The sequence below is a fragment of the Asterias rubens genome, chromosome 2 (assembly GCF_902459465.1).
Source record: "Asterias rubens chromosome 2, eAstRub1.3, whole genome shotgun sequence".
NCBI classification, from domain to species: domain Eukaryota; kingdom Metazoa; phylum Echinodermata; class Asteroidea; order Forcipulatida; family Asteriidae; genus Asterias; species Asterias rubens.
This window is the reverse complement of record NC_047063.1, coordinates 4,014,443-4,039,469: the sequence shown is the minus strand read 5'-3', so window position 1 is coordinate 4,039,469 and position 25,027 is coordinate 4,014,443. Positions and strand designations below refer to the sequence as shown.

The 25,027-nt window shown below is 38.9% G+C and overlaps 2 protein-coding genes across 7 annotated transcripts in view; one reads left to right on the top strand and one right to left on the bottom strand.

Moving 5' to 3' along the window:
- LOC117302549 overlaps nucleotides 1-25,027 on the bottom strand; it is a 63,439-nt gene that overhangs the window by 32,677 nt on the left and 5,735 nt on the right. The window contains exons 1-5 of one of the 5 annotated variants that reach the window (XM_033786535.1): nucleotides 23,373-23,598; nucleotides 22,988-23,139; nucleotides 7,850-8,085; nucleotides 2,038-2,139; nucleotides 125-307 (exon numbers count right to left, since the gene is read on the bottom strand). In XM_033786535.1, the coding sequence (XP_033642426.1) occupies nucleotides 125-307; nucleotides 2,038-2,139; nucleotides 7,850-8,085; nucleotides 22,988-23,048 (582 nt within the window). In that variant the 5' untranslated portion in view covers nucleotides 23,049-23,139; nucleotides 23,373-23,598. Of the gene's footprint in view, nucleotides 1-124; nucleotides 308-2,037; nucleotides 2,140-7,849; nucleotides 8,086-8,218; nucleotides 8,222-8,914; nucleotides 9,392-10,370; nucleotides 10,891-16,168; nucleotides 16,365-22,987; nucleotides 23,140-23,372; nucleotides 23,599-25,027 lie in introns of those variants that run through there. The other 4 variants (XM_033786527.1, XM_033786550.1, XM_033786542.1 and 1 more) reach the window with 4 other exon arrangements.
- LOC117302603 (serum amyloid A-5 protein-like) lies at nucleotides 14,202-21,930 on the top strand. 2 transcript variants are annotated; one of them, XM_033786582.1, is made up of 4 exons: nucleotides 14,202-14,285; nucleotides 18,878-19,030; nucleotides 20,238-20,348; nucleotides 21,203-21,930. In XM_033786582.1, exons 2-4 carry the CDS (start codon nucleotides 18,903-18,905, stop codon nucleotides 21,342-21,344), a joined length of 381 nt encoding a protein of 126 aa, XP_033642473.1. In that variant the 5' UTR covers nucleotides 14,202-14,285; nucleotides 18,878-18,902; the 3' UTR covers nucleotides 21,345-21,930. The 2 variants fall into 2 exon arrangements, with proteins under 2 accessions (XP_033642473.1, XP_033642482.1); XM_033786591.1 differs by lacking the exon at nucleotides 14,202-14,285 and adding an exon at nucleotides 17,414-17,542.

The window sequence follows — 25,027 nt, the reverse complement described above, 5'->3', positions numbered from 1 at the left end:
CATAGAGCTTCTTTTAAAAGCACAAAATATTGCTTTTTACCAATTTCTGCGAAGCAGAAGTAGGCAGGATACAAACAAAGACAATCAATGTTTGAGAACCAAACTAGGTTTTATCAAAACTCACCGGTGAAAACCTCAGCAAGTCTAAGAGCACTTTGATGACTACCCTTGGGTATCGGTTGTCATCTCTCGGACATTCATTGTCGTTACTAAACAGGCTCAGATGAGGGTGCTCTTCTTTATCCTGCTCCTCATTCAGCTCCTCGATGAAATTTCGTAAAACTTTTGCGTCAACTTCACTGATGTCCTGTACGGAGGAAAGACAAAACCACTTCACAATCTAATTTTGCATTTTGACAACTGAAAAAAAAGGTCAACAAAATAATGTGAATGTTAAGTTTCTAGCACGACTTTTATCCAACAACTAACTACGATCCATACTTCTGATTGGTCAACATCTGTGCGATATATCCTGTACCCATTCCCTGGGGATTTATTTTTGCACCCTAAGTATTGAACAAACTCTGCACACCTTGCACTTTATTAGATATCCACACAAATGGACACGTGCAAGTATCAATGGTTTGACCTCAGCAATGGCAGCCAATGCATGGAATCTATAGAAGGATTGCACAAAGCGTCATCGACTACCATATTTGATGATCAACAATGGAAAGGTGCACGCGTGTATGCGCTTTGCATAACTCTCGGCCAATGATAGCCTTGCAATGGTGGTCATTGATGTCATGTGCAATCCATATTGAGTTAAAGACTCTCTGCCATCTTGTTTACAGCAAGAGTTACAGGGTTACCATTGGCAACACTACACAAATAGGACTTGGGTAACTCATGTTGTGGACTAATAAGGTTTGCCTGATGTCATTTGTTTTTTGGTTGCTGTTTGGGGGGACGCATTAGTCACATAAAAATCAACTGCAAGTTTAAAGTAATGGAACTTGAGTTAAGGGATCCAAAGATTTCAAAGGATTATGATAACAAGCACGTAGGCAAACTCTACCAATAGGATTCTTCACACTGCAAGTGAAAGTGAATGTGAAGCCATTTTCTCTGACGTAGGCGATAAAGACATCCTTCTTTCTCTTTGAATAGTAAACTGCACCTCCTTTCACTGGACCGTATCCATTGACGTCATTAACAAAAACAATTCTTCTCTTTTTTTTCCTTCTTTTTTTCGGAAGTTGACCCCAAACAAGGCTAAACACCACTCTTGGTAAGGGGCTACAAGAAGAAAATATTAAAGATGAAAATAACTCAGGGGTGCTGAAGGTAGGAATTGATATTCCTCTTAAAACAGTATATTGTTGGATTGGGGAATCATGCACTAGATGAGGAGTTCCAAAGAGATGAAGTACGTGGAATAAAGTTGTTGAAGTGGCTCAGCAAAGCAAGTTTTTTGGGGGTTATTGTTGGATATTTGTGTGCAGTATCTTTCTTGTGTTCTTTTTGGGTTTATCTTATTTCATTGTCTTTTCTCCTGTTGTTGTGTATGCATTTTTTGCATGTTCTTGCTGTATTTTTATCCCAATACATTTCAACCAACCAATCAATCAATCAACCTAAAAGTTATGTACATGTATGCAGTGCATTGGATGGTTCAATGGGGAGAAACCTTCATTTGACCTCCTCTCATCAAGCCAGCTTGACCTGGGAAAAACAACTTTCTTCAAAGTGCAATCTTGTATAGCAAATGAAACTGAACTTTAAGTAAAAATTATGTGACAACAAAGTTTACCGTTTCCCAATGTTGACCGCTTTTTGACCTGATTCTCGATCCCCTATTAAAGCAGCATTGAAATTAACTTGAGCGGATGCTAAGATCAACGCAGATAGAGCAGCGTACCAGTACAAACACGTATACAGGTATCAGATAACACAGGTTGTTACCTCTTTAATCCCTACAAATGAACACTCCGACATTAAACAATCCCAACACCTGTTTCTTTATGGAGCTTGCAATTTATTTATAAAACTATCACAAAGACAGGTGCCTGTACTATCTTCATCGACATGTCCTACCTGTAAAGCTTTGAAGATTTGGTCTACGAGGAGTGGCTCCAGACTGTCCTCCAGAATGGCAAAAAGCTGCCGGGTCAGATAGGATGCTGCAAGACTAGCAATCTGTTGAAGAAAAAAAAAGGGAAACAAAATTTACTAAGAAAAAGGAATGCTATCAACGTTGTCCATTAACTTTATCTAATCAAACAAGAATTTTCAGCCTTGATATAGCGCATCAGACCGACTAATTGCAAGTTTTATTCTAGCTATTTGAGCAATAAAGACAGATCTTTGCCAGATCTTTTCTAGAGCACTAACAGGCTACCAACCTCCAATGTGATGCATGTTGCTTCGGGGACTAGATCCGACTTGTTATTTGCTAAAAGCGCAACACAAAATTATTCTACTGCCTATAGCCACTGGGCTAGCTCGATGGTCTAGTGGTTAAACGATCTGCTCTAGCAACGCAAAAGTCTCAGGTTTGAATCCCTCCTACGTGATTTGCCTGTGGATTTGTTTAGCACTTAACTCGGGAAATCAGTGAGTACACAGTGCTTTATTACACATTGGTGTAAGGGTTAAAACAAATTGTAAAATTATTCTAGGTTAATCAGTGCTGAATTCCTTAGTAGTGATTCCAAGCAATGAAATTTTGCACACCATCAGTTGATATTAACCACTTCACAGTGGATGATATTCAACATGGCTTTATAGCCAAAGTCAGAGATTCATATTTTCTCATAAGAGAACAACAATTATCCTTGTGCTTATTATGATAACCTCTTTTGTCTTTTCTTTGCCAAGTCTTGTTTTCATTGTGGCAATATTTTCAATAAAAGAAAATTATTCCGGAAACAAAATGTTTCCGAAAAATTAATAGACTTTTTTAGGAATATTGCCATACAAAGTGGTTTGTAGGGTTTGAACTCAACTCAGGACTTAAAATTTAAGAGAATCTCCATTACAGCACAACAGGTCCTGAAAAAAAAAACCTAAAATTACATCATTATGAGTCTTAGAAGGATACCCTTAAAATAGTCTATGAACGGACTTGTGAGGTCGGTGGTCCAGTTTCGAAATTAGCGGACTGTTGCCAGTGGGTATTTTGAGGCCTGCAAAATGTCCGCACCAGCTGCGTGTAAGCAACGAATGCTTACCCACACACCTGGGTCCAATTTCATAGAGCTGCAACAGTTTAATAATAAGCACAACAAAATTTTGCTTATCAGAATAAGGTTACCAGCCAAAGTAACATGTCACATGTACAATCTGTGACTGGTATCCCGCTCATTTGTGCTTAGCAACAAGTTGTTAAGCACAATTTCCTGCTTAAGCTGCTCTATAAAATTAGGCTCAGAAGTAAAATGTACACACAGGCACAAACTGTTAGTGCAAAATTGTCTGAGGTGTCAACTTTTTACAACAGGGTCTGAAGGGCCATGTGTGCAAAATTGCACATCAAATTAATGCTGAGCTCAGAATTAAATGCATCACAGGCAAAATTGTCCTGCAAATTGTATGTGACAGACTTCAAGCTTATCTATGCATACATAAGGCAGATCAACTTGTTTTTAAGGCAAAACCTTCTGCTCGGCACTTCTGTTGCCGAAAAGCAACATTAACAACATTTGAATCACAAAGTTATCTCTGTGTTTAAACCTTATACACAAAGAATAATCTTTTAAAGTAGAATTTTTCTTCTGTGCAAACTTGTATTGATCACTAAAGATCATGCATGACATTGGCATGATTGAAAATATAAAAGTTCACAGATTTACACATAACTTTGTTATGAAGATTGTCATGGTAGACAATTTTGCTTTAATACAATGTTTTGCTGGGTCACACAATGTACAGGGTATAATGGTTTTTGACAATTACCTATGTTGTCCCCACAGGTTTAGCCGAACTCCATTCAATTGCGGAGTTGTCCCACTGTTGCCAAGTTTCTTCAGTTCATAACTCATGTTTTAAGAAAAACAAATAAACCAGCTAAGCCCAACCTCTTCCCCACATCTTGGCTTCCCCACAGGGGTAGCCTGATTGAATTCAAATTTAACAGATTCGCCTAAGTTTGTTCAGTGACGAAGTTTCCCAATTTCTTTCCCAGAATCTTCCTTAAGATTTGAAGAAAAAAAATTTACCAGCTACTTGTACATAAGCCCAACCTTTTTGTCGACATTGTAAATGTGTTAAACGACAGAGGTTTCCAAATTTCTTTTCCCAAATCTTCCCTAAGATTTGAAGAAAAAAAATTGAACAGCTACATACGTTCAACCTCTTCCCCCACATCTCGGCTTTGAAATAGAGGGTAAGCCTGATTGAATTCAGATATGAAACTGGTGGAGTCTGACTTGACTTCTTCCTGCCGGGTTGTAACTTCCTGAAGGAGTTTGAGTCCCTAGAGTGGGTTATGGTTGAATCATACCTACTAATCAGTTTATAGACTAACTCCTGACTGATTTTATGCACGTAGATACCTGATAAAAGTAGTTCACTTAAAGGCAGTGGACACTATTGGTAACTACTCAAAAAAAATTATTAGCACAAAAACTCATTTGGTGACGAGTAATGGGGAGAGGTTGAAAGTATAAAACATTGTGAGAAACGGCTCCCTCTGAAATGATGTAGTTTTTGAGAAAGAAGTAATTTTCTGCGAATTTGATTTCGACACCTCAGATTTAGAATTTGAGGTCTTGAAATCAAGCATCTAAAAGCACACAACTTCGTGTGACAAGGGTGTTTTTTCTTTCATTATTATCTCGCAACTTTGACGACCAATTGAGCTCAAATTTGCACAGGTTTGTTATTTTATGCATATGTTGAGATACACGAAGTGAGAAGACTGGTCTTTGACAATTGCCAATAGTGTCCAGTGTCTTTACAAGATACAATGCAGCATTGGTAAACCACTATTTTTTCTTTTGGAAAGAGACCAAGCCCTAGCCCCGTGGTTTTAAAGACGGATTATATCAGTGTGGGGTTCAAGTTGTTATGTGCTTTGATGGATTGTGGATGTAAAAGTAATGTTAGCATGGCTGGTAACTTGTTGTTACCCAAACTGATTGTTAAAATTCAGGAGCAGTTCCTTGGCCCAATTTCATGGAGCTGTTTTAAAAGCAGACTTCTGCTAAGCAAAAATAAGCAGGATTTGCAGATGGTGCAAACTACGTCTGACATGGTATTTGGGGCGGTAACCAATATTCTGGTTAACATTGCTGGTAATTATTTTTGTGCTTTTCAAAGCCTAATACTGGGCCTGATTTGAATAATATAAAACAAAAACTCTTTCCAAGATGTCATCATCAACGAAATGTATACGTAAATGAAACTTGATCATCTAATCCAGAAATTACTTTTATTAAATCTCTGTAGAGAACCTTTGACTAATTGAGAGTGAACAAGCAACAAATTGCAGTACTACATGTTTGTAGGTCAAATTTTGGGCCAATTGCTATAGTTAGCTATTTCAATAGATTAAACATTTTTGTTATATCAGCTTTAATTTAAGGTATCGTACAATGACAAGTCAAGTGAGCAGCAGGCATGCACAAGTTGTTGTTGTCTTGTTATGAAAGATCATCATCCATCCACACTTGTTAAAAGAAAAACAAATCCAAAAACATTCCGCTGGTGAAAATCTGGCCATGCAACTTCAACCTGAACTTGAAAACTAATTTTCTACGCACATCACTTGAACTTTTTCTTGATTTCATATTTAGTAACTCACAAAAAAAAATGTGAACAAATCATCAAAGTGGTGAATTCCTTAAGTTGACAAAAGCTTAAAAACAGCTTTGATGCTTAAAGCCATTGGACACTTTCGGTAAACAGTATTGTCCAAAGGCCCACACTTCGTGTATCACAACTTATATATTAAATAACAAACCTGTGAAAATTTAGGCTCAATCAGTCATCGGAGTGGGGAGAAAATAACGGAAAAACCCATCCTTGTTTCCGCACGTTTCGCCGTGTCATGACACGTGTTTAAAATAAATCCGTAATTCTCGATAGCGAGAATTGATATTGTTTTAACGTTTTCTCAAAAAGTAAAGCATTTCATGAAATAATATTTCAAGAAAGTCTTTTACCATTACCTTCTGTAAACCCTGTAAGTTATTTGTAAATCTGTGAACTTTTATTTTTTTTTTCTGTTCCGAAAGTGTACAATGGCTTTAAAAGCAACCTCGGTTCAGTGCCATAAAAAAAAAAAACTCAACGACCAATCTACAGCTTCCTAGTAACAAAGTGAAGTCATATCCTGCAACCTTGTCCGTGACAGTTGGTACATGTCTTTAAATATATCAATGGCATTGACACTAAGGTGAAGGGAGCAAGAGACAAGGAAAAAAGAAAGGAGAAAAAAAAGGAAAGGGACAAAAATAGTGAGTGGTGGCGGGATACTAAGTTTGGAGCAACCTGGAGCAATATTCATGAATGTATAAACTGTCAATGTGGAGAATTTTCATCTAAAATACTTTTATCTTTTTGGAAACTGCATTTCTGTTTGAGACAAAGCATTTTGTTTTCCTTTTTCTGGATACTAACACATTTCTGGACTAAACCAGTAGTCCGGTGAGGTTTGCGGTGGCACCATGTGTAATTCTTTGTTAGTTCTGAGAAGAACAGATGAGTTGTCAATGTCAACCACCAGTTGAGTTGTCAACCATCGGTTCTTCTCAGAATCAACACTTACTCAAAAGAGATTCACACACGGTGCTATCGCAAAACCTCACCTGATTCTACTCCCACCATGCAAAGTTTCAAATCCTACATGTACTCTAAAAAGGCAGACTGGAAGGGACACACTCCATCATAATCCAATAATTTACCACCCCTTTAAAAGAAAGTCTTCTGTCCAGACGGTTTCCAGATATTTGTAAAGGATACTTGTAATTCAATGCATTATGAGTAACATTGAGTAATTCACAGATTTACGTACGTTTGATTGCCTGTAGCGCTCGAGCACAACTTTAATGTGAGACATCTGGATTGGGCATTAATTGGTTATTAATTGCTTATGGGCCTAACTTGTGTGAATTCTACCCTGATCTGAAAGGGTTTACTTTTATCATTACAATTATGAGTGCTAACAGGAAACTTGTGGGTAAAATGTGAAATAACTGCCCTCCAATGTCAGTATTTTATACCCAAGAAGTGGGAGACTTCTCTAGGCTCAAGATGTGCTGCAGTGATTTACAATTACATGTACATGTACATGTATTAAGGAGACAAACCACTATTCTGACCATCCCAGGTCTGACACTTCACAGATGCAATGAAGGCGCAAATAACCTCCTTGCCCCTGCCTGGTCTTTGCCTTGGTGCCCCTTGAATTGTTCCTGTGAACAAAATAAAACTTCCCTCACCTCAGTGCGCTTTAATTGATTATTACTGAGGAAAAACTTCCTTGCCCTTTTGCCCACAAGATAAAAAAGTATCGGACCTGCCATCACATGGAAAACTTGTTATTACTTCATGGACATTTTCAGTTGATGTAGGTGATGTGTGCACATTTAGAACTTTTTACTATAAAGAGAGATCTACATGTACCTCAAGTGCTAATATCTTCATTTTCTTATAAGTTAGGTTATGTTTTTGTATACATTAACAATTAAATAAAGTGATAATAATTCAAGCAATGATGGCCCCATATCTAAACACGAATGTCGTTGTTTTTAAACCGCTTGCCCTTGGTGGACTAAATTGGATTTAGAGCCCACTACTAAAAATGTTCTACCAAACACTACTAGTGACTGTGAGACATTACTCTCCACCCCCCCCCCCCCCCCACTCCCCCCCCCCCTCCCATCAAGCAAGAATCATCACTGACCTCTTCTGGTTTGTGGATATGTTGCAACATTTCCTTTGTGAGTGCAGCCTCCGATACGATGCACCAGCCGTCCATGTTAAGTGAATCAGGCCTGGGCGGGGGGGAGCTGTGTAGTAGAGACGACCCATGACGATTGTCTGGATCCCTGGCCTCCGGACGTCTGCTGCCTGATTGCAGTATGGCATCATCAGTTGTTGACATGGTCAGTACCATTGGTACGTCAGTTTGGTGAGACCCTGTTAGGTAAACAAACAAAAACATTTAAGTTTCAAATTTTTCTGCAACAGAATAGGATACAGATAAGTGAAGAGAGCATTCTCCCCGAACAGAAGTCCACTGGCCAAATGTTAACTGAAGCCCGGTTAATACTTCCTGCAAATGCAAATGCGATACGAATGCTTACATCACATTCGCAAGGGGTTGAGTTGTGCTGAACTCTCTTGCGAATGTCGCTGCGAAAACAGAGTTGTGACGTCAAGTTCACAGAAAAATTTGCATCGCATTTGCATTCACAGGAAGTATGAGGTGGGCTTAATACACCCAGAGGGCCAGTCAAAATTCACTCCAAGTGGCCCCGTTGGCTAGTTCAGTGTTGAAAATCACCGGGGTTTTTTTCACTTGAAATACGGGTTAGGTGACTAGGTGACAAAGCTTGTGGGCTTAAACACTGGCAAGCAAGTCACATGTAAAAGGAAAACCCTGCACAAGTAAAGTCGTGCTCATTGTGCTTCATTTTCTTAAAAACACACAAATGTTGTCCCAGACTCGGGCTTTGGAAGGTGAACTTTTCCCTATCATAGTCTATGGGCAGTTGGTAGATCCGTTGGGGACAAGAGGGGTGCGTGCTCCCTTGCAAGATTTGTGCTTCAAAGTGTGCTTAAAAAATGGCATACAAAACAAGGACACACACTGCCAAGCATAAATTTACATGTACACAAGGTATGACGTCTATCCGATGCAGCAGCTAAAACTCAAACAAGGAAATTATGAAGAAAAAATATCCGCAAACATGCCAAAGACACTTTGACAAAAACTGCTTAAAATAATCAACAGAAATCAACTCACTTCTTCTTCTTCTTCTAAAAATAACAGAACGACACAATGAGCGAATTCGCCGGAAAACTCCATTGAAATTAGGTCTTAAGACAGCTCTACGAGACATGTTGACAGAGTTTCAAGTTCCAAAAAACTGACTTTGTCAACCTGCTGATCAGTTGTACTTCACAAGTACGAAACAGAAACTATGAAATGCATTGCAAAAACATGCGTACACTGTAGGTTTCTAAAGTCGCACTTAAAGGTAGGGTAATCCTTTGGTTTTGTAAACGTAATACTAATTTATTGACAACATTTTCAAGCAAGATACAATAGAAGTCACTAACTTAGAAGTCACCTGTGACAGTTTCAACTGAATACAGTGTCTAACTCTATTTGTTGAGAAAAAAAAGGAAAAAAAATGTCACAGTACTTTCCCCAAGAACATTAAATCCATCCACATTTAATGAGTCAAGACACTGTTTATGGACACTATTGGTAATTGTCAAAGAGTAGTCTTCACAGTTGGTGTATCTCAACATATGCATAACAAACCTGTGAAAATTTGAGCTCAATCGGTCGTCAGAATTGCGAGATATTAGTTATAGAAAAACACCCTTGTTGCACCATGGTCACACGAAGTTGTGTGCTTTCAGATGCTTGGATTCGAAACCTCAAATTCTAAATCTGAGGTCTCAAAATCAAATTCGTGGAAAATTACTTCTTTCTTGAAAACTATGTCACTTCAGAGGGAGCTGTTTCTGCCGATGTTTTATACTATCAACCTCTCCCCATTACTCGTAATCAAGAAAGGTTTTATGCTAATAATTACTGCCTTTAATACTATAGCGAGTACCAACCGCATCTCTGGTTGCAGTATTCACGAACAGACACCTTTTTTAAAGGATGTTTTGCATTATATATTCATAAATATGTAACAAGAGCAAGTCACAATAACACCATGGAAAAACTTTACTTAAAAAGTCACCACAAAACTTCAAGGAAACAGTTCATACAAACGAAAAGTGATAAATGTTACACAAATAAAAAATAAGGACAAGTTTCCGTATGCCGCCAACACTTTTTTTATTCGGTATGAAATAATATATAGTATCTGATTTACCTCAATGAGAATCCCTTTTGGTAAAAATTAGTGAAAAAGTGGTGACGTGATACGAAAAGTTATCCAAAAATAACATTGACTGTATCAGCAATGTTCTTTTATTATCAGAGGAAGGCTTCAAGACTGTAGCGAGAGAAGGAGTAAAATTTTCGGATGTGGTTTACATGTACATCTCAACTGGAGAAATAACCAAAATCTGCTTGGGGGAAAAAAAGCTTCTCAGGCAGTTATACTAGAAAAAATGGTAACCAAAACATGAATTTGCCTCGATCAAAACTATGTAAGTGGAGCCATACACCAAAACAAACCCAATTATGAAAGCTCAAATGTAAACTATGAAAAAAACGGGAAAAAACTACTTACTCTCACCAAATAACTGCATAACAATAACACCCCACTATAAAAGATAAATTCCTTGTCAGTGAAGCTACTCCCTCTCGCCTTCCACAGAAGTCATCCGATTCACAATAAAATAATCCAGTAACCACTTGTAAAAAAAAAAAAAGCCCTCTTTGATCCAATCGTCCACAGACACTGCTTCAATAGTTCACAAACGCTCCCTCGTAGCGCTACTCGTACCTGATCGATACGTCACAGCTGGGACCAGTGGGCTTTTATACCCCGCTCTCGTACTACTACTATGTACCTCAGAAACTGCGCAACAACTGGCCTCAGACTAATCCTGACCTGGTTATAGCTTTGGCTAAACGGGCGACGATGACTAACAATGCGTGTGAGTCTCTCTCATCCCCCTTGACTATACAAGGACAGGGTAGGTGGATTTAAAGGGGACACGTTGCCTTTGGATTTGGGGCGCTTTGGGCTACAAAAAGCGTTTGTTATGAAATGGGCCCAATTTCCTAAAAGGTGTTTAGCAGAAAATATTCTCCTTGGCAAAATTCTTTGCTCAGCAAAAATTTAGTGGGGCACCAGTCACAGGAACAGTGTGACTTTGGCTTGCATAGTCCCTATGGTAAACTTTTTCTTTTTGCTTAGCAAGTTTTTGTGCAAACAGACTTTATGAACATGGTTCGAAAGATGATTTCACACAAAATATCCATCAAAGTTGTGTGGTTTTCCTTGTACTTTGTGAACTAGTAAAACGGTTTGCCATTTTGTGGAGCCAAAAATTTGGTTTTATGGCCGACCGTGTGCTTTTTACTGCACAAGGCACCCAATCCAAGGCATCTTATAAGGGACTGCTTAACTGCTGGCTACAATGAACAGGGCCCAATTTCATAGCGCTGCTTAAATGTAAGGTTTATAGGGAATTTGATTACAATTATTTACACTTACCCTATTTCTGAGTCTGGTCGGAATTAGGTTTCATTTGGCGGCGCTGGTCAGCTTTGACTTCATTCAAATATTTAAGAGCTCACAAATACAATTACTTAACTACTATTTATATTTAATCATTAAGAGATATTACTTTATATCCTAATGGTGTCCTCCAGCTGAAAGGCTGCTGTATAGGAGTAGTGTACTACCAATTCAGTTTCCAGTCAGCCTTTGGAAAACCATATAAAAAGGAACCTTAATAAATACTACGACTATATAAGTTAGAGAGATACAACCTGTCTGCACCAAGGGCTGGAGAAGAGTGAGAGTGACTTATTCTCTGCCTTTGCTTTTATATGGCTATGTAACACTAAGGAAAAGGACTAGGGCCTGCTCAATAGGCGTACACAAAAGAACTTGCAATAGGCCTTTATACTACACTGGGGGGGGGTTTGGAGTTCATTGTTCACCATTTACAGCTGACATTCCAAGAATGGTCATACACAAAAAAGGGAATTGCAATAGTCTCTGCCTGCAAGCACTAAAGTTAATACATGCTTGGCAGCTGTTAATGGAATTCACTACATGTTGCTAAGCGTATTACACAGGTTAGCAGAAAATTAGGCGGCCATATTGCGAGTTCACCATGGATTTGCATTGTGACGTAAAAACCAGAAGGTTAGCATGCCTTATCGTGTGCTTGCGGTTAGCAGCGCTATGAGATGGAAATCGCGCAGTAAGCACAATTGGCCGCTAAGCAATGCTATAATTAAAATATGGCCCTAAACAGCAGTCTAACTAGGCCCTACAATGGGTGCGTTCGTTTAGCTTCCCTGGGTCATCCCCGGTCTGCCCCGGTGCGTTCGAATAGCTTTTGATGTCATTCCAGGGGCTCACCCAGGTCAGCCCCCAGTGCACTGCTTGTGGAGTGGGTCACTTGGGGGCTGGCCCCAGGTAAACAATGTCACTACGAGAGCGATGAGTGGTCGTTCGTTTAGCTCTTGTCAGGGGCTCACCCGAGTGAGCACCGCGGGGTAGACCCAGGGAAGCTAAACAAACCCAATATATGAAGCTGTTTGCTTGAAAAATAAATTTGACACCCTGTTACCATCCATGGAATAAATCCTTCAAGTATAACCAATCACAAACAAACACTAAATCACTCCATTCTACTGGCAGCAACCAAAAATACACGTATCCCAATTGACTTCCGTTTCCTACCACTAGACCACATCAGACACGCAATGTTGTAATTGACAAAAAGAAAAAGAAAAAAAAGAGAGGAAATGGACAACATCAGTAAAAGTTTGTGTATTGGTGTTGTTGTTTATGTGACCTTCCCAACAAGGGAACTCGGCAAAACTCCCACGAGGAGATATAATAAATAAATACCATTATACCAAACCTCGTTCCCAGGGGTGATCGATCTCACCGGGCCATTTTTTTTCCAGCATGCCTTGCTCGATCATATAACCCCTGGAATTAGCCAATTTAAATGTGCTTTATGCTAGCACATTTAAATGAGCCATTACTGAGCGTACATATTCATTATTCAATATTTTCTCTGCGCACGCATGTCTTTCGTCTTAAAGAATGTTGTTGTTTTTGTTTTTAAAAAACGTGGGCGTGCACGTGGTCGTGTACGACATGTAATGCATAACCAATTTCCTGAGCCAATCAGCGTTGTTTCCCAGTACATCACTACCAGGGGTTAGTGACTAGAGGTATCGATACGGCGCGCTGCCCATGGTAGCAAGGCTGCATTATACCAAGCCGACCAAACAGCCAATCTCTTTCTTGTAAGTTATTGTGATTCAGTAGGCCCCTAACTACTGTAAGGTAATACATTCTAGACACTGTGAAATTAGCAGTTAGCTTATCCGGATTCAAACTCACAGCACTGGATAGTAATTGTAAGTCTTGCATTCCACCCACTTGATTGAGGTGACATGGTGTGTTCTGTGGCACTATGGACCTCATGCATTGAAATCACAACACCGCCATCTCAATGTAAAACCATGATGATGGAAACCGATGGGAAAACACACTTCTAGACACAAGGCGCAAGCGATGAGCTAATGAGCCACCTTCTTTTAACCTCCTGCCAAGGGCGCCCAACATATTGACGTCAATAGATCAGTGCCTAGAGCTGTTATCGAGGATGAGCATCACACTAGAAGCAGACAAAAGGTCTGAACCATAGAGTTATATATAAGAACTAGAGGGCGCACGAGTGATGCTTCGTGCACAAACGCCACGGGACCGCAAGATGACAAGCGCGTCATTCTGCACGCGCGTTGAATATGAAATACACGTTTGAGTTTTTGTTTATTGAACGCTAACGCGATGCTGTTTGTTCAACTTACAAAATGGCCGCACAAACACACGCTGTGAGATAGCTGTTTTGTCAACTTAGAAAATGGCCGCCTGTGCGCATACCGGGGCGCGTATATAGGCCAGTGCGCCCTCTAGTTCCTATATATAACTCTATGGTCTGAACATACAGTACGCTAAAAATGATGGCCTACCATTTCTACCTATTGATAACTCCTGGAATTATAAGTAGTATAATTTCAATAAGATTTGTGGAACAGTATCAGTGCTAGAGAAGGGGGTTATAGCTCTAGCCTCAGCAGTAAGTTCAAATGCTAAGCAAATTTACATTGTATGTGCTTTCTATAACATACAACAACAGCTGCGCAGTAAGTTTAAATGCTAATCAAGTTTACATTGTATGTGCTTCTCATAACATAACATTAACAGCTGCGCAGTAAGTTTTAATGCTAAGCAAGTTTACATTGTATGTGCTTCTCATAACATAACAACAACAGCTGCGCAGTAAGCTGTAATGCTAAGCAAATTTACATTGTATCTGTGTGCTTTTCATAACTTAACATTAACAATTACAGCTGTGACATTGGGTACACAGGTGCATCCACAAGGGGTCGAGTTCTTAATTTGAACCAGGTGTACAGTGAGTGGGGTTAACACTAAAGACTGGTGAGTAACAACTGTACACGAAGACAGGGGCTCGTGAATGTACTCATTTTCCAGACTTTATTGAGCAACATTTGACATGTTTCATGTATAGTCATCCAAGATACAATGAATGGGCTGTACATTCCAAAGAAGATTTGTTTCACCAGTCAAAAGGTCAAAAACAGTGCCATTAAGATTAGAGGAACGGAAGGAATACCATCAAAATTCAGGAATAAAATAAAAATTCTCTGTATAGACTATAATTTGAAATGTGACACCATGGTGGGTCTATCTAAAAAACACATGTAGGTCATCATTTTGAACAATTCCTCATCCCTGCTGTGCCACCACTTTTTCATTTGTTATGTTGAACAAAAAAAAATCACTCATTTTTTAATAACAAATTTGAAAAATTGGTTGCAGGATACAGGAAAGTTTTCTTAAGTTTTAACCGACATGTACAGTGAACGATTTCCCTTGTATAGCAGAGTGTGTCAGTTGCTACTAAAAATCATCAAAAATGTGGGATGAAATCATTCCAGGTATGTATTTTACAAAGAAAGAAAAAATTGACAAAATTGACAGTCTAGATCCAGCAGCCAAATAAAATTACTTTGACACCTGCCCTGAGGAAGGAACTTCATGTCATAGCATACTCTGTCAAGTGTCAGTGTCATCCTAGCTTATGACTCCTGACTCGGTGACTCAGTGACTTGTGCACTTCAACATAATTCAACCGTTATATGTGCACAAGAGTCATATGCATCTAAATCACCTTTCAAACTGTTGAAAAAATTGCATTTTTAATTATAACAAAGGTGTTTTTTACCCCAAATTTAGTAACGAACGGAAATATTCGCCATGTTGTCTTTCGGCATACTTGGACGATTCTATTACACCGCAGGGGGCGAGGTTATTTCTGAGGGCCGAGTTTCATTTTTTCGTTTTGGTTTTAGCTGCTGATTTTTTCTTTCTTGTAAATGTTAGTAACTAAGCCGCCACTCTGGAATTCGAAGTTAAAAGGGGAAACTTAAATATAGTATTGTTTTAAACTCCATGAGATAAAAAAAAGGTAAATAGTCATCTTGCATTTATTGTATTACGTCTGCGGTACAATAGAATTGTCCAAGTGCGTCGAAAGACAACATGGCAGATATAATTACCGTTTGTTACTAAATTCGGGTAAAAAACACCAAGGTTAGAAAAGTGTTTAGTCTGTTGTTTGTGCTTTGGTAAAAAATGTAGTAAACTTCATGCCCAAAACAAATTTACATAATATTTTTTGTTTGTTGGGGGCGAGCTGGCTTGGGGCGAGCTGGCTTGGGCCTTGGGGGCGAGCTGGCTTGGTTGGGGGCGAGCTGGCTTGGTTGGGGGCGAGCTGGCATGGTTGGGGGCGAGCTGGCTTGGTTTGGGGCGAGCTGGCTTGGTTTGGGGCGAGCTGGCTTGGTTTGGGGCGAGCTGGCTTGGTTTGGGGGCGAGCTGGCTTGGTGTGGGGCGAGCTGGCTTGGTTGGGGGCGAGCTGGCTTGGTTGGGGGCGAGCTGGCTTGGTTGGCGGCGAGCTGGCTTGGTTGGGGGCGAGCTGGCTTGGTTGGGGGCGAGCTGGCTCGGGGGCGAGATGACCAGCCTCCATGACCATGTACATAGTGGCTGATGTTATTCGTCAATGTGTAGTAAATGTAATGTAAAAATGTATTGTGGAGAATTTAATGTAGGCCCTATTGTCGTTGTAAGGTGTGAATTGTACTATCTATGACTCTATGAGTATTTGACAATATCATTATCATGATTATATATCAATATGAATAAATGACAACAAAATAATAAAATGGACCAGAACTTTGTTTGTAAATTTGTCATGGAATATTCACAATAAAAATATGCGTTTAAATGACCGTGTTCCTTACCTCAAATTTCCACCTCATGGTACATGTCATGATGTAGTATGTACATGTAGCTTCATAAACTAATGATACAACCACATCATGGGTTATTAGAATTAGTTGTTTCTTTGACGTAATTTGCGTAAAAGTATCGGTCGGGGTCAAGTTTTCGATGTTGTTACATACACTGTACTGTTTGAGTAGCGCACACACTCGTGTTGTACACCGTGCTAAGTATGGGGAGGCAGTGCGGAAAAGGCATCAAAAGCGCCCCAAAGTTTGGGAACTTATATACTGCCCTCTAGCGGTTTGTTTTGTTGGTGGTTTGTTTTGTTGGTTGTTTTGTTGGGGTGGGGGGTGGCGGGGGTTCGTGCAACAAGAAAGAACCAAAACCGAAGCACCTTTTTTCACTATCCTAGCCGCAACATTTCGTTTATAAAATATGTTAAATTAGCAGGGGAATCGTATAAATAAAATCTCAATCTGAGCAAGGAGGAATAAGAAGCTGAGAAAACCACCCCTAGGTAGATTAGGCCTATATTTTTTTTATCCTGAAATCCAACCCGCGATAGTGCCATAATTTTTTTACGGCCGAACATTTTTTATAACCTAAGTGCATGTCATTATAAAAAATGGCAAACGTGTTCCGTCGACCAAGGGCGTTTAATTTACTGTAAGGACGGTTTTGCACGGGGGCGGACACAAATGCATATGCGAATGTGTCCGGGCGAACACAATTGCATTATGCAGCAGCGTCCGGGCGGACACGATTGCATATGCAAAACCGTCCGATTGCATATTATGCAAAACCGTCCGGCGCTCCGGCTAGTACTGCATATAGAGGACATTGCATACGACACCGGCCAGCGCGATCGCATGCAGCGGACCGAATGTCAATATAAATACAGGGCAATAACATAAAATGTGTTTTAACATCAAGTGCAGGCAAAACAAAACAAAACAAAACTGGATGTTGAAAGGGTAGAAACAAATGAGGTATCAACTTTATAAAAAAAAAAAAAAAAAAAAAAAAAGGAAAGGGAAAGGGAAAGTCCCTTATAGTTTCAATAACACACCGAGGTCGATGCACTTAGACAATGCCATGCACTTTATTACCCCATTGTTTTATCCGGTTAAAAGTTCATTGAAAACCTAAACCACCACAAATAATATACACTGGTGGTGACGGCCACGGACTATAAATTCAATTGTTTTATTGAAATTTGAACCCAAGACAAAATTTCCTTCACAAACCAGAACAACCACGACACCCGATGCTTACCGCGCAGGAGATTCCATTTTGAGTAAAACAAAACAAAACTTTTGGAAATCAGAAGACCCCAACAAATTAATGTCAAGCAACATTGAAGGTTTATCCTCTTAAAACCTCACTGACCGGTAAAGGCCTCATGTTACAAACTTCGGAATATTCTTCAGTGATTTCGAGAATTTAGTTTTTTGTTTTTTTTGCCAAAAATTGCAACAGTAATCCTGTCTTTTTAACGCACCTTTAAATGCAGTACGCCGTGTTTGTTTACATCTAATACCCACTATTAGGTCACGAGACGCACGGAGCGCAATCGGTCTAACATCGTTTGATAGAAATGTTTCACTTTGAATAATTTTATCGTCGTCCTGTAAAAATACATCAGCTTTAATGTCCCAAATCTGAAAAGCCGCGTTACTGGTTACTGCGGTAACGCTTCGCAGATTGCTATGAGTTCGCTCCTCCTTTTGTTGTGGTATCTCAAAAACGCGACCACTTTTTTTCAAATAAAATTCTCACATGTTGGTTTTGTTGTATATGTAACATCTATATTTTTGTAGGATTAAAACAATCGAACGGTTCAAAAAACCAAAGGTATAATTTGATAAGTTTCCTAAACCACCATAACAATCAACATGTGCTGCCTGTCTAACATGGTTTCGCTTTGTTTCATTTCAAAAGTTGATAATAGCTATAGTGCATAATTGCTGGGGCGAGTCCCCTTTTCGAAACTGTATTAAGTGTTGAATTGTCTGTTATCTTTTCCTGGTTTTCTTGGTTAATCTGTTGTTTGTTTTCCATTCCCTTGAACAGATTTAGGTGGAAAACTGGCATGGATTCGGGTTTTTTTTTTCATGAAGGGCATTCCAAGTAGTTATCAATCAGATAACTAAACATTGGTCAACACTTTAGCACATAACGGTCCACTTTTGTTGTCACATGTCATTTTTACTCAAGGCATGTATTATCTCTCATATTGGTATTATTTAATCTGAATGCTAAACAGATAAACTGCTTTTCGCGAGAAGAACCCCGTTCTTAAGTTGATAACTTTGACATTATCTTGATGAATCTTTGTATTTGCATAATTCAGATTTTATGTTGATCTCAGTCCCCTATAATGGTTTTGTCCTCGCTTGCCGCATCCCCCCCCCCACAAACACACACACACACACACACACAAAATCGCAACAAAAAGAAGAAACATAGAAATTGTATGCACTGATTTTGATCATGGTTATATTCTTTATCCCAAATGCAAATTTAACACATAAAAAAAAATTATTTTGAATTGTAAATATTACGAAATATTGTTGTTGGCTTTTCATATTATATATTATGATTAACAATAAACCTTTGCTCCCGCTTTACTCAGCTTAAGTTATCACACTCCGTATAAAAAGAGGTTCGTGTCCTAAATCTGCTCATTTTATTTCCAAGTAAATTTTGATATTTGTTTATGCCAGTGTCGACCCTTTCAAGCCGGCAAAGATGAGAGTTGCCGTTAGTGTCGTCGCTCTGTTGATGGTTGGGGTGCTGGCTGCGCCGTCTGATGCAGGCTGGTTGGACTTCGTCAGTGAAGCCGTTCAGGGAGCAAGCGACATGTGGCGAAGCTACAGGTATAGGCACTTTATTTTTATTTTTTTAACTTTTTTTTAGATCTTTGGTTTTTAGAACCATTCGATTGTTTTAATCGTAGTTGTAGACAATAAAATTAACTTGAGAAAAATAAAACTAACTGTTGCAAACTGCTCACCAACCAAAAGGACTCATGGTAATGCTATGTGGCCTGCAGCCGGTTTCACGAAACGCTAGGATTAATCCTAACTCGAGTTAGGACGAGTACTAACCCGTCCTTACTTAGGATGGGTTCAATTCGTCCTACGTATTTGGATACGGAACTGAACCCGTCCTACGTCCTAAGATTAATCTTAAGTTAGGAAGAGTTTGGTGAAATCGACGGCTGACGTTTCAACCCTAGCAGAGTATTAACAATCTGAGGAGCTTTGTGGTAAAGCTTCTTGAATTCACATTTTGGGGAGAAAAAGTTAGAAATGTATTTCATTACCGAAGTACTTCAAAGTGAAATGTTTCTCAAAATGCATTTACCATGTAAACCCTTTTATAAGGTGCTACATAATTGGGTTTTAGAATTTATCTCTACAATAACCTTTCCGCAAGTTTGTATAATATTCAGCGCCTTGAGTACCTTGTTTGGTAGACGTGCGCTATATAAGACTTCGATATAATTATTAGTACACAAAGCTGCCGTATGCCTACTTCTTACCAAGTCATTTTGTATTGCAATTAATTTTCAGAGTCACTTATACCAATCGTAATACAGAGGCTCTGAGATACTCTAATAACGCGAATGAAGATACTCTCCAACGTTCATAAAACAATTCTGACTTTATACATGTAGTTATTATATTAAAAATGTCGCAGGCCACGACAGTAGTAGCCTCAAATCATTCACACGGATTTAAATTTTTCTTTATTTTTGTTTAAATTAACATCCATCACGGTATATAAAGTATCACAAAATAAAAATCATTTTCTTTTGTTGCTCTTTTATCATGAGTTGCTTATAGGGATGTGTTCAAAAGACGTCAAGACAGAAAATAATTTATAATTATGACTTGCATTTCATAATTTCTTGCTTATAGTAGAAGTCATTTTTATGATCTATATTTCATATATAATGACTTCTTTTAAAACTGTTTACAGCTTATGCTTCGTCTCCGTATAACCGATGGGCATGAAACAAAAGATCGAATTTGCAGTATTTTATGGAAACGTTATGATGCTTCTTTTTAAACTCAACAGTGATATGCGAGATGCCAATACCATTGGTGCCGACAAGTACTTCCACGCCAGGGGCAACTACGACGCTTCTCAGCGAGGACCAGGAGGAAGATGGGCTGCTGAGGTTATTAGGTAGGGATCGAGGTTGTAACAAGCAATGTCAACTCCGCATGGTGGGGATTTCTCCAGTCTCTAGCGTAACTAGCGACCGTATGGTTGCGAAAGCCCCCCCCCCCCCCACTCACCCCCTTCATCCCCAACCCTATGTGGGATACGAAATAATGCACAAAAATAGTTCAAACCTCCTCCCCCAAATTAAGATAGTTTACCATGTTGGCCCCAACAAAGAAGTTGTCTATACCATGTGTCTCAAACAAATGTATACATTTTTAAGACGGATGCCGAATAAACAAATTGTGATTCTCACAAAGGAAGGCTAATTCCTACGCAGCCTAATTTTCATACCCTTTACAAAAGTGAGCAGTGCTCGCCCAAGCATGATTTTTTTCGGACTGGTTGGTGTCATATGAAAGTTGAGTTCATAAGCTATCTTAGACTTGATTCAAGTCTTAGATCGCGGTTATTCTTCTACATCTCAGCCACGAAAAACGCCCCCAAATTATATACGCGCCCTAACTCGAAATGACGGAGGTTGATCACAAGAGGGCGCTGTTTGTAGTGGCTATCAGCAGGACGACTAAAAAGCCACGATCAAAGACTTGGAACCACGTCTAAAGTTATCTATACATACAAACCTTTTTAGCCAGAATCATATTTTACAGATTGATGCGGCAGCCGTTTCAAAAGTGCATTATAGCTTCTTCTTTTTGACACCCTTTAGTTACGCTATTGCACATGTGAACATGCTGACATTCTCTACATAATGTGTACCAACTATGTTGGCCTCTTCAAAGAAAAAGGTATGCCATAGGATATAAAACAATGCTGATATAATAAAGTAATTTTTCCTGTGTGATTATTTTCAGTAATGCCCGTGAAGGATGGCAGGGAGGGATTAGCGGCCGTGGTGCTCAAGACACCCAAGCGGACCAAGAAGCCAACGCCTGGGGACGCAATGGCGGCGACCCCAACCGTTACAGACCCGATGGTCTCGGAGAACAGTATTAAATAACCTTTCCCCAATCAAATTATGCGATATTTCACAAGTGAAACATTGCTGTTATGGGAGACTAACTATAACATATTGTTCCATGTTCAACCTATACTTATCAAATATAACTATTATTAAGCTATTCTATTAATAAAACCTAGTCATGACCCTCTTCAGTTTAACACAAATATTTTGGTTACGGCAAGCTGACGAAAGCTTAGCAATTAAAATTGAAACACATATTCCATTGTGAAATCGGCCTTTCGGATACAACTCTAACAAACCTTCTGTTGTATTCTGTAGGCCATAGACCAATCACATCCTTAAAAAAACACAGGGTAGGGATGGTATTGCTTAAAAACGTTTAATAAAAGCCTTGCTGTCATTAGTTTTAATTTTGAAAGCACAACTTCAGCTTGTTTTCACTTTAATTATTTCACAGTGTTTCTCCCTTTTGCTTAATTAGGCTCCCAACACAAATGTACGGGATGACATCCCAAAAAGTTGCATGCACCCTGCTTTGCCATTAAAATCCGTTTTGCACAATAAATAAAACAAATAATTATTTTGTTTCTAGATAAATCTAAAAGTAATCGGATTATTCTCGTCTCCACCCCCACCCCCAGTATTGTGTATCAAACAAACAAATATTTGGTGTCAGTCAATAAATGATGCAACCAACAGTTTAAACTGGCTTATGATAAATGTAGAGCCATTGTGCTCAGTTATTGAACAAAAATACATCTAAAAAGCAACTGGAAACAGGTAATTTTTTTAGTTGTTTTTGAATGACGAAACAGTGTCAAATTAGATGGTATACTGTTCCACGGTTTCAGCACAGAGGTAGATGGTATCATCCCAGGAGTTATGAAGGCTTTGTCCATGTTTGACATAATATTCAGTACCGGTATGACATCTGTGTATTTTTCTGGATCTCAGTTTGGAGGGGGGCGGACCCCTACCCCTATGGCCTCATTGGATATTGAACACAGAAGCACTACCCTTTTTTTCCTGCAATACACTCGAGCTTGTGTGACAAAAAATATTGTAGTTTTATTCATGTTGGTGTTTACCCATACACCGATGTGTGTAAGCACTGTATACTCAGTTCTTTCATGTGCTCTGTGAAAGAAACTGTTTCTATCCACCAGGCAATCTCGGTGGTCTAGCTGGTAAGACAATGCTCTAGAATTGCAAAGGTTGTGGGTTCGCATCCCACTGAGTAGTACGCCTGTTATTGTTTGTTTACAGAACTCGGGAAATACAATATATACAATACAAACCAATGGGGTTTTTATATAGCGCCATTTCATTTAGACCACAGCGCTTTAGACAAACAATGGCAATGCAGATAATACAACAAATGAACACTAACGCAATAAACAGTGAGAAAAAAGATGTTTTTTAAGTGCTTTCTTGAAAATAGGCAGTGAAATTGAGGTGCGTATTGTGATGGGAAGATGGTTCCACAGTCCTGGAACGGCTAAAGAAAATGATTTATATGCAGCGGATTGAAGAGGTTTGCTGCTGGGAAAGAGTATACAGTGCCAACACACATTGGTGTAGGCCTATAATATGGGTAAAAACCAAAATAAATATTCTTTATCCCCAACGCAAATAAAAAAATTAAAAATTGTATGAAAAAAATATAGTATCTTACCTTTAGACAATTGCCTTGAATTGTTGTGCATGGATGACCATTGTAAGAAGATACTCAACATCAGAACAATTCCAACTAAACCATTATTGCAGTGTTGCAGTGACTCTATGGTGACACTCGCTGACAGGTCAGGCAGCTCTTCCAAAAGCAGCCTGAAAACAAATGTTTAAAAATGCTGGTGATATTTGGTGTAGGGGCTGTTTTTTTCTCTCACAAATTCATACAAATTCAGTGTTTATGAATCAATATCCGACTTTTGTTTGCTGCATCAATTTCATGATGGCATAAAATTATTATTAATGTAAAATGTTTTGTTCAAACTAAGAATGGCATCAAATGGAGGGGTAGATCTCTTTTTAAAACAGCAAGATCTTGGATGACTGACCTTTCTCACTCATTGTCATACGCCTTGTATGGTGTGCCTATTCTCTCTAAAACCGACTTTCCAGATCTGCCTCAGGCAGAAGAACTTCCCGTCATAGTTCCCATGATAGCTCAAGACATTCCTTCATGTAACTGACTTCATGCCAGTGATGCTCTTAGTGAATATACAGAATATTCAATGAAAATAGTTTGAAAGCTGTTGAAGAGAAGGGGTTTAATGCTGTTAACTTAAGGAAAACAATTAGTAGTGGTGGAACTCAACTGTTTAAAGGCAGTGGACACTATTGGTAATTAGTCAAAACAATTATTAGCGTATAACCTTACTTGGTAACGAGTAATGGGGAGAGGTTGATAAAAACATTGTGAAAAACGGCTCCCTCTGAAGTGACATATAGTTTTCGAGAACGAACCAATTTTCGAGACCTCAAGTTTAGAATTTGAGGTCTTGAAATCAAGCATCTAAAAGCACACAACTTCGTGTTACAAGGGTGTTTTTGCTTTCATACTTATCTCGTAACTCCGACGACCAATCGAGCTCAAATGTTCACAGGTTTGTTATTTTATGCATATGTTGATATACACAAAGTGGGAAGACTGGTCTTTGACAATTACCAATAGTGTCCACTGTCTTTAACAACACTGATGTCTGCGATGTTGGATGCGATACATTGAGTAAAAATAAAGAAAGGTGTGTGTTTACTCTATGGGCTATAGAAAGAGCATAGTCTGGTACTGGTCAGAAGTAAACGTTTTAATAATATATATACCACAGTGTTGTCAAACCGTATACCGTGTAGAGTTTTTCAGCTCATTGGCACCCACTGACGGCCAATTGACACACTATAGTTCTGGCCCAAGGCACTTTATTTGAAACTCTTTCATTTTTACCAAATTAGTCTGATTTTTGAAAACTCTAATCAAAACCTCTTTCATTGTCAGTGTTTGTCAACGAATTGGTTGGACTCAGCATAGTTCATTGGAATCAAAAGCACTGATACACACACTTGCCGTCTGGTTCCTTCGATTCTGTCCACTGAATGGTTAATCATGTACTTTAGGCCTACACTTTTTACTCTTTTTAGCCTGTTGCCAACTTACTTACATAAACATACCTTGGTGTGTTCATGGTTCCTCCTTCTCAGCACAAAAATGGCTTCATCACGGGACCTGTTCTGTAATTGTCTTCTTTTGTTCTCCTTTGTTATACGGGCTTGACAAAAAAAGTATGCGCCGCCGCGTAAAGACAATGGTTTTATGTACTTCGATATCTGCTTAGCCTAAATGATCTGAGGAATTTCATTTACAAAAATCTGTTGTTGTTTTTGTTTTTGGGAGAATGTATAAAGCTTCATAAATTTGATGAGTTCGTACATGTTGGCAATTTTGTTCCGACGAACTTTACTAAATATCCATTACTTTAATATTAAAAATCAAGATACTGTACAACTGATCGTTAATACATCATTGTTTTCAAATCAATCAATCAATTACCTTTTTTTCAGATTACAGGGCAGACACAGATGTCTTTATCTTGAATTAAATCAAAACCATCTTAAAGATGGAAGTAGAGCATATTAATCATTAGAATCACATTACTCCATGCCATGATGTCTCACGGACATTAATGTCTTCACCGTTTGCATACAAAACACAAAC

Coding starts and splice junctions, on each gene's coding strand:
- LOC117302603 (XM_033786582.1), top strand. CDS start 18,903: ATGAGAGTTGCCGTTAGTGTCGTCGCTCTGTTGATGGTTGGGGTGCTG. Junction 19,031..20,237: donor GACATGTGGCGAAGCTACAG/GTATAGGCACTT, acceptor TAAACTCAACAG/TGATATGCGAGATGCCAATA. Junction 20,349..21,202: donor TGGGCTGCTGAGGTTATTAG/GTAGGGATCGAG, acceptor GATTATTTTCAG/TAATGCCCGTGAAGGATGGC.